The sequence below is a fragment of the Amblyomma maculatum genome, chromosome 3 (genome assembly GCF_055883805.1).
Source record: "Amblyomma maculatum isolate TAMU_Amacu chromosome 3, ASM5588380v1, whole genome shotgun sequence".
Classification (NCBI taxonomy): Eukaryota; Metazoa; Arthropoda; class Arachnida; order Ixodida; family Ixodidae; genus Amblyomma; species Amblyomma maculatum.
In genome coordinates, this window is record NC_139346.1 from 25,149,843 (window position 1) to 25,164,546 (window position 14,704).

Here is a 14,704-nt window from a genome sequence, read left to right on the forward strand (position 1 = left end):
AAATTATTTGAGGCGGTTAATTTTTATTTCTTTATTTCAAACATACTACTAGCCTCTGTCGAGTCTATTGAAGGATTGGGTTACACAATGACAGCTATAATCACGGCACAAATTATTCGAGCACAATAGAAAGCATGCAAAACGAAATAACATTGAAAATAGATAATCATCATGCGCCTTTGCTTATGACATGCTATAAATAGCAACTTGAGTACAGATCACATAAAATTTCTTGACAAGTAGCACAGAAAGGGCGGATTTTAAGGTAGAGATAACTATCATGACATGTTCAAAGAGACAAGCCCTAGCATGCCCTCCTTCATTTACAGTCTCTTCTCAAGCGCCTCCTTGATGGCTCTTAGGCGAGGGAACCGCCCCTTTCCGCAGGTACCTCTGTAGTCGTCCATCTCCACATTGTACACGGCCAGACCGGTGAAATTTCTCGGCATCACCCTGAGCCTTTCCTTGGTCTGCAGAATACGAGTGCACAGAAAACCGAATTGGCGTAAAGCCAGATCAAAGCCATGTAGCATCACATAGCCAATAAACGACAGCGGCTTTGTCAAGTGCAGCGAGTGCAACGAATGCGCTGTTTTGACATTTGCATACTACGAACTAGCTAAAAAGGGCTGGGAGACAATGACACCACGTCATCACCAGTTTCATGCGGAATATTAGGCAGATGGCATCCAAAAGGCTTCTGCCAATGGGCTGCGATTAAATCTGCGTCCGGCCAACTACGACGAGAATATTGCAAAAAGACACCGCTGCGTCCAAAAGACGGTGATCGAGCCGCTGAGCGAAAGGTCACAGTACCGAATCTCACTCTAACGGGTCGTGTTTTCTCCAGACAAGCCGCTGAAGCGTTCGTGTGCTATGTGATAAGCCTTTTCACGTCCAACAAACAATGTGGTAAAAATGGCAGCGTTTATCTTTGTTGTACCAATTTTGAAAAGCATGGAAAGCTGCAAATTCAACAGTACATATAGCACCATCTTGAAGCTACCGAATTAAATGGCGGAGGTTTATCCGTGGCGTCCGAGATCATCGACGGCGCACCTCCATCTGTATGCCACCGCGCCAAATGGCTTATGTTTTATCGTGTCTAAACTAGGGTTATAACGAGCGAAAGCACTCGTCTCAGTGGCTCGGCTGCTGAACCCGTGTATCTGGGTTCGATACCGAATGCTTCTAATCCGCTCCGATTAGTTTGTTTTAGTGCGAAAGCATTAAATGTGATCAAGGACATTCATATGTCCTATCACTCGCTCTGTTCGCTGGTGAATATGAAAGATTCATCGGAAAGACTCGTGAGTTGGAACCGTTTCCCTCCACAAAGTTTGGATTACCCGCACGAGGCGACACGGGCGCGGCCTCAAGAAGCAGCTTTTCCAATCAGAGCGACGGCATAAACAAGACCGAGAAAGATTCTTGGTAGTGGTGGTGAGCGTATACGTGCTTTCGCCGCATTGCTCATCCGGACCTTTCCACGTGTGTCCCCCTAGCCTCTGCGTGCTCTGTGTAGCTTCGTAGATGGTAAACTCTAGGCAAAATATTAAACGGACTGCAGTACCCTTTGCACGCTTTTCACATGATTTGAGAGTGGTGCCCGTGCTCACGTCTTCTTTTAATTTTGTGACTGCCACTGTAACACACTATTGGTATTTCGTATAGCATGCCGAGTGCATGTCATTTTGCTCATGCCTAAAGCTTCATTATTAGCATAAACAGAATATCGCATCAACGGTTACGCAAAATTTCCACCTGTCCTAAGTAGATATATTCGCCTACCACTTGCAATACTTCGCTGCGTACTGTAAACTGCAGTTTATTTCTGAGGCTATTGAACCTTTCCTTAGTCTTCTCCATACTAATTTTAGGCCTACCCTACCTTTCATCTTTTCCTGTCTCTCATCAATCACTTTTTTTTTAAATTCGTGCTCTGAGTTATTTAGCAAGGCGATATCATCAGCGTACCGCAGACCACTGAGGTATTCTACACCAACCGTTATCTTTAGGTACTCCGGTTCCATGTCTCAATGGTTCCTGAAAGCAATCTGCGAATAGTACTAGAGAGATCGCGCCTCTTCTCCTAACAGATTTCTTTATATGAACGTTATTATTTTCCTTATGAAGAACTATTATTGCTGTGCAGCCACTTTAGCCATCTTGCAGTGCTTTCACGGATGGCTCGACTACACTCTGATTTATCGATGCCTGCATAACTGGGGCTGATGTTTCAACTGAGTCAAATGACTTCGCATAATAGATATTTTTCTACCACCGGTTGATAGTATGCATATGATCGATGAAAAAGTAGAGTCGAGGACCTTGATTAAGAGGGGATTTTCATTTGCATCATGCCTGCCAACTGCGTTTGCATACAATAATTATAACTGAGCTTATAAGCGAAGCCTTGGAAAGTCATGGTAAACCATGCAAAATCCGAGCTAATCGTGCTTGCACATACCAAGTTGTGAATAAATTGTCCCAGGCTAAACTCCCAGTTATTTTTTTCTGAATTCATACAATTCTACTAATTTTAAAGCAAATAATTTTAATATCAAATAAAGTCTCGAAGTAGTTGCTGTGTTTTGCAGCAGCAAATGCACCAGAGCGGAAAATTTTACCCCTCAGCACCACATATTTGCTTAACATGTTTTTAGGTGGCCTAGTTAGCAAGAAGCAATGCCATTAAATGTGATCGCAATCAATGAAATATTAATGATGTGTCTGTTGGATGGTGAGACTCCACTTATGTTTCTAGAGGATTTCGCAGGCCTGTCCACTATTCGGCTCTTCCGAGTGGAATTCCCTGGAAACAAAGAATTGCACCAAGACGTTGCGCTGATGAATGACTCATAGACGCTCTACCCTCAGTAAACAAATATTCTCCTCAGGGGAAAAATCTGTATGTGGCTTTTTTACGAGAATTGCTGAAACCTCTGCTGCTGCTAGGGTCCAGCGTAAAAATACGGTGTACAATAGAGTGGTTGCTCTAAAGTGGGCTTTTACCATGAGAGTTACAGCGGGGTTTATTTACCGTCTGCTGTTCGTAGACCCGGCGCGTAAGGCCGGTAGGGAGGTATATGTTCGCACCAAATTTACCGGTAGGAACCCAGTGGTGGGTTGGCTGCCAACCGCATGCTGGTGCCTAGACAGGCGCTCAAACCAAAGGGTCGCAGTGGTAGTCATTACCGCCACCGCGCGAAATACGTTTCCCAGTTACAGTCAGCGTCAACAGCCAGAATACCAGCTGTCTGAATTTTGTGCCTATTGTTTAAGTTTGAGGCTTACCTTGGACGCAAACGTTAAGGGTGAGTCGAACAGCGCGAGGAATCTCTTATGATGGTCGGCGGCGTACATCGTCCCAGGGTCAGAGCTTTCCTTTTCCGCCTTCATCTTGCATACCTTCAAATTAGAAAGCCGTTCACAAGTACTCAGTTCACATGCAGGTCTGTGCTTGTAGTCTAGACGCTTCTTGGGTGCATCAGCTACTCTTGGTATTATCAGCGCCACTACGGCGACTGCGCCCACGGTAGTAGCGAGGAATTTCCTATTTCATGTCTATTTATTGTCCCCAGTTTTTACGAGTTGCTGCCAGCACTATTTTTATATTCACCACGGCTAATTTAACTTCATTTTTAGTCTCCCCGTTAGGACTTTTCCATGTCCATTTCCGGTTCTTACGTTTGCTGAAGAAGGTATTCATGATTCGGAAGTTATTGCGCTCTGCAAACTCAACTAGTAACTCCCACCTGCTATTCCTAGAACCAATGCCATAGTCACCTACTGCCTGGTCTCCTGCCTGCTTTTTCCCTACCTTGACATTAAAGTCGCCCATTAGTACAGTATACTGCGTCTTTACTTTTCGCATTGCCGATTCTACATCTTCGTAGAAACTTTCAACTGCCTGCTCATCATAACTACATGTAGGTGCATAGGCCAGTACAACCTTCAGTTTATACCGCTTATTAAGCCTAATTACGATGCCCGCCACCCTCTCATTAATACTATAGAATTCATCTATATTATCCGCTATATACTTATTGACAAGGAAACCTACTCATAGTTCTCGTCTTTCCGGTAGACCTCGATAACACAGTACATGCCCATCCTTCAGTACAGTATATGCCTCATTCGGCCTCCTAACCTCACTAAGCCCTAACATCCCATTTCATACCCTCTGGTTCCTCTAATAGCACTGCTAAACTAGCTTCACTAGCTAGTGTTCTAGCGTTAAACGTTGCCAGGGTCAGTTTCCAATGGCAGCCTGTCCAGCGGAGCCAGGCTTTCTTAGCATCCCCTGCTGCGTCACAGGTCTGACCGCCGCCGTGGTCAGTTGTTCCGCAGCCGCAGGTGACTGAGGGCCGGGGTTTTGTGGAGCTTATCATGAGAGGTTACGGCCAATTACTGCACCAGGGTGGCCAACTCCTGTTCTGGTGAGGGAGTGCGTTGCCAGAGGTGTTCACCGGCATCAGGTCGCACCCCAAACCTGTTTATGCCTCTAAAAATGAAATCGACTTCTTAATGTGTTCAGCCCCGCCATTATGCAAGCCCTCTACATTCTTCTGTACAGATTACAAGGTGGTTGGCTGCATCCAGCAGACACCAGGGAAGATAAAAATCCGCATTCATCATACTAGCAACAAGTGCACGGCGAGCCATCATCCCACCCGACATCACGCCGCTTCAATCTACTCCCGAAAATCACGCGCAAACCTCAAACCCCAAGGCTCTGTAATGGCAGGGCAGACAATTATAACAAACTACTTTTCCTCCAACAGAACTGTGACAACTTCCTGGACAAGCGCGCTGCCCGTCAATTTCTCCTCCCCACATTCACCGTGACGCCCAAACTTCTTCTATAGGATACAAACTGCTAACTAGAGTCTCAGTTCACTTCGACAATACCCTTACCCGGCATCATGCGCCACACAAACAGTATGGAATCTATTTTTGTAGCCAACATATACCACCCCCGTCCCGCCCAATGTCTTCAGTGGAGACGCTCCCTCGAGATCTGCATAGATTCACAGGCAAGCATCCACTGATCATTGGGGGAACTTCAATTGTGAGAACAGAGACCGAGTCACTTCAGTCGGGGGGCCTCTGGTCATTGGTATGAAAACTCTGTCTCATGGCGAACAATAATGTTCACACTCACGCGAATCGGCAGAAAAGAATGCCTCAACCTAACGTCGAATGTTCGGTGTCAGTTGGCCTTGACGTTTGGCATGGAAGTAGGGCTTCCGCTGTAAAGTTATCATTAAGGTTCTGTTGGAAGATATCAGAAATCTTAAATTCTCTTTCGCAATTATTACGACAAAAAACAATTTGGTGAATTGGTTGTATATCCAGCTCATTTAGCGACAAGTACAATGACTTCTTTTGCCTACTTTCTTTGGTCTGCTTTGATTTTCTTTTATGCCAGCGTATGGAAAATTGTGAAGCCCAACAAAGTACATAAGCTTACTGCATGCGCCCACTCACCGCTGCGTAGTCCATGTTCAGGCTACTCTCGGACGCCTCGCGAACCGAAACGTTGCTCCACGTGGGCTTCATGCGGTACGTCTTCGCATACATGGCAAACGATAATATCGCGTATCGTCCATGTCTCGCGACGTCAGTGAGCCGTTTCTTGATGTCGTCCTTCATGACGGCCTGTGGGAGGTGTTCAATAAAGAAAAACGGGTGAAAGTAAATAGGCACGAGAATCATCGGACAATACTTTCTAGGAAATCGTAAAAATATACGAGAAAATAAGCGCACGGAAGGGTGAACTTGGAGATACGCCTCTGCCATATGCAAGGCCATCCACTTCATAACAGCCGCAACTGCCTGCTCTTATAGCGTTCGGTTTCATTTTATAATTGTGTTCGTCGTAAATATGCTATTAGAATAGCCCTCCTTAAGGCATCTTTTTAAAGATAGAAACGTAGTCTTGCTTAATAAACCCCACAACTCAGCGGTAAAGTTTCACTGCTTCGGATAAGACACTCTATTCTAATCTTCGACAGCTTAAAACAAATCAGTTTTAGGCGTGTATGTGAACATATTGCTCCAAGATTCGAACTGCGCTAAATCGAGCTCTTGTTTTGATCAAATTACACTTTACCCGTATCGTTTTACATTATACAAGTAACCATTTATACAGTCCGTAACCATACCTGTTAACAAAGTACTTGCTTGCGTGATCATTATTCATATTTATTCACACAAACTACAATTGGGCAAACTATGCAATTGCGGCGTAATAGCAGGATAAAAGCTGTTTGTGTCGGATGATTTTGTTTAATGCACGAAGCGTTGTGTTCGAGTATTCAGTCAGTCAGACATTCTAAGAGAGGGCGACACAATCCCCTCTTTGGACTAACTTTTATTAATGTTCTTTATTGCCTGAAGCCTTATAGGAAGTTAAGAGAAACAATAGCTGTGAAATAAATGAAAACAAAAAAGGTTGTGGATCTAATGCGGTCGAGGAGGAAGCGGGTTCGAGCCCCTGCGTCTACGCAGTATGAGAGGATCGGTTGTTCGGCGGGAGACGCGCTGCTGCCAAATGTCGAATTCATGTAGTTTTCAGCGCCGACCAAAGCCCCAACAAGTGAGGAATACCTGCCTGAATGTTTTCGGAGTAGCAGACAGGAGTCCCTAGGCGAGGATATCCTCATCCTCGTCATCAGCGTTCAGCCCGGCTATACCCTCTGCATGGAGAATGTCTCTCCCATTTTCCTAAAATTAACCCGGTAATGCGCTAGCTACATCCACTTGACCCCTGAAAACGTACTAACCTGATCCGCCCACCTGAACTTTCTGCCGCCTCTTGCTATGGATGGTTTCTCTTCGTATGTAATTTGTTGCCCTTTTTGACCATCGGTTATCCTATTCGCACTACATGCCTTGCCCATGCCTCTTTATGCTTCTTCATTTTAACTAGATTGTCATTAACTCGAGTTATTTCTCTTACCCAATCTGCACACTTCCTTTCTCTTACATTAAACCTGCCTTTTCCGTGCAACAGTTCTTGGCGTTGTCCTCAACTTAAGTATAACCGATGTGACTAGCCTCCACGTTTCAGCCCAACAGGTCAACACAGCTAAGATACAACCGTTATATACCTTCCTCTTTAGTGATGCCGGTAAGGTGCTATTTATATGAACGAGTAGTTAACAGCATTTCTTAGGTTGTGAATGCTCTAATCCGCGTATTTCAAAATGAATACCCTGTGTACCGAGTAAACAGAAATTCCCTCAGCCTATGTTGTCCACAGAACAACGGTGCAAAAACCGCAGATTGGCAAAAACCGCAGAAGACTATGACGTGATATCATTCGAGATATCATTACTGAGTGTGCGGCAGAAGTAGGCGGTAGGATAGTTAGAGAGGATACCGGTAAGCTGCCTAAAGAGACGAAAGATTTGATTAAGAAACGCCAGAGTATGAAAGCTTCCAATCGAACAGACCAGATCAAATTGGCCGAGATATCAAAGCTAAACAATAAGCGCAAGGTGGCTGATATAAGAAAGTATAACATGGATAAAATTGAACATGCTGTAAAGAACGGGGGAAGCCTTAAAGCGGTAAAGAAGAAATTGGGCATAGGCAAAAACCAGATGTATGCGATAAGAGACAAGGCGGGCAACGTCAACACGAATATGGACAAGACAGTCAAAGTAGCCGAGGAGGTCTATACAGATCTCTACAGTAGCCAAAGTAGTCAGGACCGTAATGAGATTGGCGGTAGGGAAAAACAGTCAGACGTTCCACCAGTGACGAAGGACGAGGTCAAGAAAGCACTAGAAACTATGAAAAGGGGGAAATCAGCTGGAGAGGATCAGATAAGTACAGATTTGCTGAAGGACGGGGGGGATATCGTGCTAGAAAACCTGGCCACCCTGTATACGCAGTGCCTGGTGTCATCGACGGTACCGGAACCATGGAAGAATGCAAACATTATCCTCATTCACAAGAAAGAGGACTCTAAGGACCTTAAAAATCACAGACCAATCAGCTTACTGTCTGTTACGTACAAGGTATTTACTAAGGTAATCGCTAATAGACTCAGGACAACCTTAGACTGCAATTAAACAAAGGATCAAGCAGGTTTTCGGAAACGGTACTCTACTATCGATCATATCCATACCATCAATCAGGTGATAGAAAAATGCTTGGAATATAACCAGCCCTTATACATAACATTCATTGATTACGGAAGCGCATTGGACTCAGTTGAAACATCGGCGGTGATGCAGGTATTGCGAAATCAGGGGGTAGACGAGCCATACGTGAAAGTGCTGGAAGATATATATAATGGCTGCACAGCAACCATAATTCTGCATAAAGAAAGTAACAAAATTCCCATAAAGAAAGGTGTTAGGCAAGGAGACACAATCTCCCCAGTATTATTCACAGCTTGCTTAGAGGAGGTATTCAGAGACTTTGAATGGGAGCAGTTAGGGATAAGGGTAGATGGAGAATACCTCAGCAATCTGCGATTTGCTGATGACATTGCCTTGCTAAGCGACTCGGGGGATGAACTGCAAATAATGATTGATGACCTAGACAGGAAAAGTAGAAAGGTAGGCTTGAAAATCGATATGCAGAAGACTAAGGTAATGTTCAATAGCCTCGAGAAGGAACAGCAGTTTACATTAGGTAGCGAAGTACTGAAAGTAGCAGGCGATTATGTCTACTTAGGACAGGTAGTAACCGCAGATCCGGACCATGAAAAGGGAATAACAAGGAGAATAAGATTGGGATGGAGCGTATTTGGCAAGCACTCGCAGATTATGACTAGCAGCTTACCGGTATCGCTCAAGAGGAAAGTATACAACAGTTGCATCTTACCTGTGCTCACCTATGGGGCTGAAACGTGGAGGCTAACTAAGAGAGTTCTACGTAAGTTGAGGGCAACCCAGAGGGCTATGGAACGAAAAATGGTAGGGGCAACATTAAGAGATAGGAAGCGTGCAGAGTGGGTCAGAGAAATAACTCAAGTTACCGACATTCTAGTGGAAAGTAAGAAGAAGAAATGGGGCATGGGCAGGACATGTAGTGCGAAGAGAGGATAACCGATGGTCGCTTAGGGTAACAAACTGGATTCCAAGAGAAGGAAAGCGTAGCAGGGGGCGGCAGAAAGTTAGGTGGGTGGATGAGGTTAAGAAGTTCGCGGGGGTCGAGTGGATGCAGCTAGCACAGAACCGGGTTAAGGGGAGAAATATGGGAGAGGCCTTCGCCCTGCAGTGGGTATAGTTAGGCTGCTGCTGCTTCTGCTGATGATGATGATTACGTGATCACCCCGGAGCCCAAAAACACACGAAAAATATCCAGATCGACAAGAAATTCCTGCAATCAAATGAATTGTATCGAGTCCAAAGAAAGTTCGGGTATTTGGATGGAGCGAGAACTGAACTAAGGCCCACTGCCGAAAGGAGACGAAGGATCGTTGATCGAAAGTGAATGAAGGTAGACCGATTAAATGCGCAATGCAGTGAGCAGCAGCGATAGCCGCTGATTGATAAACCCTGAGCTAGTGAATGCCCGATATAGTAAGTTCAGGTTAGCTTATGGTTTGTTATGGATATATGTTTTTCGGCAGGGGGATCCTCCATATCTTCTTTGACGTCTCTGTCTATTTCTGTCTTTTGCGTGAGGCTCCGATGTAGCTTTCTTTCAACATTGGACAGGTAGCTCCTCCTGTGTCTATTGTACTGAGTCAAGTCGCAAGGTTCGCATGGCCTACACCCCTATAGCCAACATGCTCTCCATGGATGTGCATGTGGGTAGTACTAATGCTCTCTTGGTGCATTTCCTCATTAGAGAAAGAACCTTTCCCTTTCCACAATTTTCGTTCAGGTACGGCGTTGCATGTCTTATCCATCTGAAGACGTATGCCTTTACTCGTTTTACTAAGTTTCTTTTTTAGTCATCGGATTTTATTGACCACTCGCCTGATTACACTAAGGGCCTGCATCACGTGACTATTGACAGTTTCACCATTGTGACCGTGCGACTGCAGTATCGGGCTACGATTTTGTACATGTGTACATTGCACCTTAATGTTTATTTCCGTCAGTGCATTGCACCCTAGGTGTTTCGAACCATATATATTGTGAGAATTGAACATTCCCTTCGCCCGCATGACGCTGCGAATATCCTCTCTCTTCAACGGGTAGCTCTCATATTTCCCCTCCCGGCCTCTTTCCCCCAGAGCTGCTACAGAAAGGGCGGGGGTGAGGCGGACTGCCGCAGCCCGCCGGGTGGCCCCTTCTCCCCCCTCCCCGCTCAACCCTTCCCGAGATAGCGGCTTGGCTAGAGGTTCTGAGATCAAAGTCCGAGTCCCGTGATAACCCCCACAAAATGGCGCACCAATGCGGGAACCGACTGGCAGTCCAGTTGGACAGGCTAGCTAAAAAAATGGTGGAATTCCATGCAGTAAGTCGCCTGAAAATCCGCTCTGAGATCCTGGCCAGTATGCGAGGCTTAGACAGATGGCAGATGCTTCCCACTGCTGCTCCGATATGCCTCGAGTGAAACCACAGATGTCGTCCGCCGAAAGAGTCATTCTCAAGGAGATCCTCAGCTTCTCGTCAAGCTGCTGCCAGTTGCCGACGCTACCGTTTACACCCGCTCGGGAAAGCCGGCCCGTTGGTCGAGCTCACGGTAAAGTGCCCATTTTTTCCCCTCGGCTCAGAACCGCTGGTGCGGTAAGTCCGTTTTCACCGTTGGCTCGAAACCGCAGTCTGCACGGCGGAGAATGCGGGTGGGAGCGCTGCCGAAGCCCACCCAGCATAGGCTCAAAGTTCAGCGGCTCAGGAGAGTCGAGAGAAAAGTTAACTGGAGTGGCGTCGCATGGATATGCGGCGAGGTCACTCGCATTCGGCAGGTCAGTTCACAAGCAGCCAGATGCCGTTCGAAAAGGTAGTGCGAATTATGGTCGCAGGCGCGATGTCACTAGAAGCTGTGGTGCACCACATTTGTGTTGAAGGAGGTCGCAGCTGGGAGCGCCTTGTTGCGGAAGCCTGCTGAGTACGTGCATCTCGTAATAGTGGGGATATGCCCTGTCGAGGTTGCGTTTGGCAGTTAAGAGCTTGTTAGTAGGAAGGCTCATTTTGCGTCATACGAGGGTCGAGAGCCTTATTGAAAAGACAGAACTCCCCGACAATTCAGGTCAAATTGCGCTGTTTTGTAGTGTAGTTGGCGTTAGTTAACTCCAGTGTAGCTGGTATTGCTACGAGGGAGTTGAAGACTTCCTGCTTTAAGCTTTGCTGCAATATGTGCCAACTGATGACACCTCAGGTGAGGGATGCAAAGCAGTTATTCTTCAAAGGAGCGAGCGCCGATGTCGGAATATAATGAAACTCTAGGGTGAATACATAACTACTGGAATTTTTACTGGCATGCCATTTCCTTAGCTCTGTGCATGAAAGGAAGGTCCCGGCAGGTATCGACGACTAGACAAAACGATTGCGCGAGATTATGAGCAACGACAATGGGAAGGCCAACCGCAGCTGCGGTAAGAGCACTGCAAGTCAGATGGCTAGCTATGACTACGTGTACAGAGAGATTGGCAATCAGGGTGGAAGACACGGTCCTCCAGCGCGATTACGCATTCGAAGCCAAGGAATTCGCTCCGACAACAGGAAAAATGCTGCGAACGTGGGATCACGCAAACCGTGACTCTGTAGCACCCACCGACAGTGAAATTGCTGAAGGATCGTCAAATGCTGCGCATGCGAGACCACGCGCACAACTATTCCATGGGCATCGCTACAACCCCCTCAGTCAGCGCGATCGCTGAAAGAAGAGGGAGTGCTTCTAGCATGGAGATTACGCACAAAGCAGTGCCGGCGGCGTTGGCTGCCTGTGCGGCTTGAACTGACGGCGAACTAACGGCAGACGCGCGAGTTCGCGTGCAGGCGGTTCTACTGCGAGACCTTCGTAATCAGAGGCATAATATCGAAATCGGCGCGCTCGCCCAATGTCAACACTGCCGACCGCAAAGCTTGATGGTGCTAGACGTCTTGCGCCAACGAACTCGGCCCGTCTAGATACGCATACCGGCACGGTTCCTGTGCACGGAGCTCTGCAAGAGGCCTGGTGCATGAAGGAACGCAGCCTGTTGCCTTGATATACAATCCTCGGGGAGTCGGCGCGGCCGTGGGAGAGCAGCGCACACCGAGCGTACCGGAGGCCCTGAATGGGTGTCGGGCCAGTGTGTTTCGCCCCTTCATCTTCCCCCATGGCGCCGGTGGCGAGGATTTCAGCAGACTTTAGCGCGGAGCCCGCCCAACATATGGGGCGGCCGTCCTCCTTTTCACCGTGGCACTTGGGGCAGAGCCTACCAACTCGAGTCCTGGCTCCTGTGATGCGGCATGGTCCTGCTGAGGGACCAGCCTTGCGGCTTCAAGGTGGAAAACGGCGCCCAGGTGGAGGTCACGATTAATGGAGGAAGGGAGTGGGAAATCAGCACTCCCCTCGCCCACAAGACGCGGCGAACACCCTCTTTCTCTTGTCCACGGGGAGCTCTCTTCTTTCCCCTCCCGGCCTCCTTCCCCCGGAGCTGCTGCGGAAAGGGCGGGGGTGAGGCGGACTGCCGTAGTACACCTGACTGCCCCTCCATCCCCCTCTTCTCTCATCTCGGTGGACAGTATCTGCATCCGGAGAGAAACAAAGCGGTCACGCTGGAGCGCGCGGATGCTGCTACAACACGGAGGAAGAATATTGGGCGCTCCCAAAAAACAGCTATGACCCGCTGGCTAGGCCTCGGTGTGTCGTTCTCACGGCCACGTCTATGGCTCGAGATAGCGGCGTGACGTTGAGCTCTGAGAGCAGAGCCGAAGCACCGTGATTATCCACGCAATATATAAATGGAATTTTCGTGAAGAGTAGGCAAATTATATCTCTGCCGGGTAGTCGTCAATGATGTCTGTAGCGACTTGTACTGGATTTTCGACGGTCGAATCGCTCCCTCGGTTGACACAGAGCATGCTGTCGGCGTACATGCTGAATTTCAGTCCCTTGAGCTTTGAAAGGTCTTCGAGGAGTTCTCTCATGACGACGTTGAAACGTAGGGGTAGAGTGACATCACTGACCTCTGGGGTGTACCCTTGCTCTCTAGCTCAATGCATTCTAACGCGCAAATTTCATGCCAGCAGTTCTGCCCAGCAAAACATTTGTGATGTAGCTGCACGTTTTCGTGCCTACTTTTAACTTGTCCAATCTTTCTAGCATTGCCTCGTGTTTCCCATTAACAAAAGCTTTCGTGAGACCTAGCGCCAGGATTGCCTTTGCGTCCTTCGATTCTGAATGTTTGAGTGGGGTGATGTCCTGCACACACAGGCGAGGTCGGAAGCCGATCATGTCCTGTGGCCATAGTCCGTTTCGCGTCATGAAGCCCACCAAGCTGGTTTGGGCAACCTGTTCTATTAATTTTCTTATGCACGAAGCTAGACATATTGGTCTTAAATTGCGGAGAATTCCCGGGTTTTGATATTGTGGCAGATTGTGGCAAGCTCTCCAAGTGATGGCAGTTCCAATTCACCTCATCTGTCTCCTCAGGAACCGTTATAAAGGGCAGGAGGCCACAGTCCGAACTGGGCATGGTCTTACTGATTGGTTTCCGATTGAGAAAGAAGTGAGCCAAGGCTGCATACTGTCGCCCTGCCTATTTAACCTATATGCTGAGTGCATCATGAGGAAGGCCGGTGTGGACGAGTCTTCAGCTGGAGTGAAGATTGCTGGAAAACGTATCAACAACCTTAGATATGCGGATGATAGCACTTTAATGGCAGAAAGTGAAGTGCAACTCAACATTAAAAAGAGAAAGATCATGGTGTCTTGCCCTATCAAGTCCTGGAGCATCAAGGAACAAGAAGTGGAAGCTGTGACAGATTTTTTCTTGGGCTCCAAGATTACTTCGGAAGGAGACTGCAGCCATAAAATTAGGAGACGCCTGCTTCTGGGAAAGAGAGCCATGGATAGCTTTGACAGCCTTGACCGCCTAGTAAAGAGCAGAGACATTAGACTGCCAACCAAGATCCGTATAACTCGTGCTATGTTCCTTCCAGTTGTGATGTATGGATGAGAGTTGGACTGTGAAAAGGGCTGACCGCCGAAGAATTGACGCGTTTGAATTGTGGTGCTGGCACAGACTGCTGAGAGTTCCTTGGACTGCCAGAAGATCTAATCAGTCGATATTGTCGACCATAAACCCTGACTGCTCATTGGAGGGTCAAATTCTAAAGTGAAATCTCAGCAACTTTGGTCATCTGATGAGAAGAGAGGAGTAGCTGGTGAAAGATTTGATGCTGGGAAAGATTGAGGTTCACCAGAGAAGGGGTAGGCAGCAAACGCGGCGGTTAGATTGCATCCTCGAGGCGCTGCAGCTGAAGCTATGTGATGTTAAGAAGATAGCGAGGGACCGGAAAGCGTGGCGTGATATGGTCCATAGGGTCACGAAGAGTCGGACATGACTGAGCGACTGAACTGAACTGATAGTGTAAGACTAAATAGTGATAGTAAATGGCAGGCAGTACAATGATAGGGATGATATGTACGTTGCAGGTGGTAGGTACAGTGCTACTGGCAATACCTTGTGAGAGGTAAAGGTCTAACTGAATACCGATAGTAATGATGGTTTGTGTAGTTTATCATCCCAAAGCTACTGAGGCTATGATAGATGCCTTAGGGGAGGGCTCCGGCA

The 14,704-nt window shown here is 47.3% G+C and overlaps 1 protein-coding gene across 1 annotated transcript in view; it reads right to left on the reverse strand.

Annotated features, from left to right (window-relative positions):
• Positions 1-323: 323 nt before the first annotated feature.
• Positions 324-14,704, reverse strand: part of LOC146194368 (uncharacterized) — a 126,002-nt gene continuing 111,621 nt past the window's right edge. The window contains exons 6-8 of the mRNA XM_084596536.1: positions 5,494-5,664; positions 3,298-3,411; positions 324-470 (exon numbers count right to left, since the gene is read on the reverse strand). Of these exons, the coding sequence (XP_084452662.1) occupies positions 324-470; positions 3,298-3,411; positions 5,494-5,664 (432 nt within the window). The remainder of the gene's footprint in view (positions 471-3,297; positions 3,412-5,493; positions 5,665-14,704) is intronic.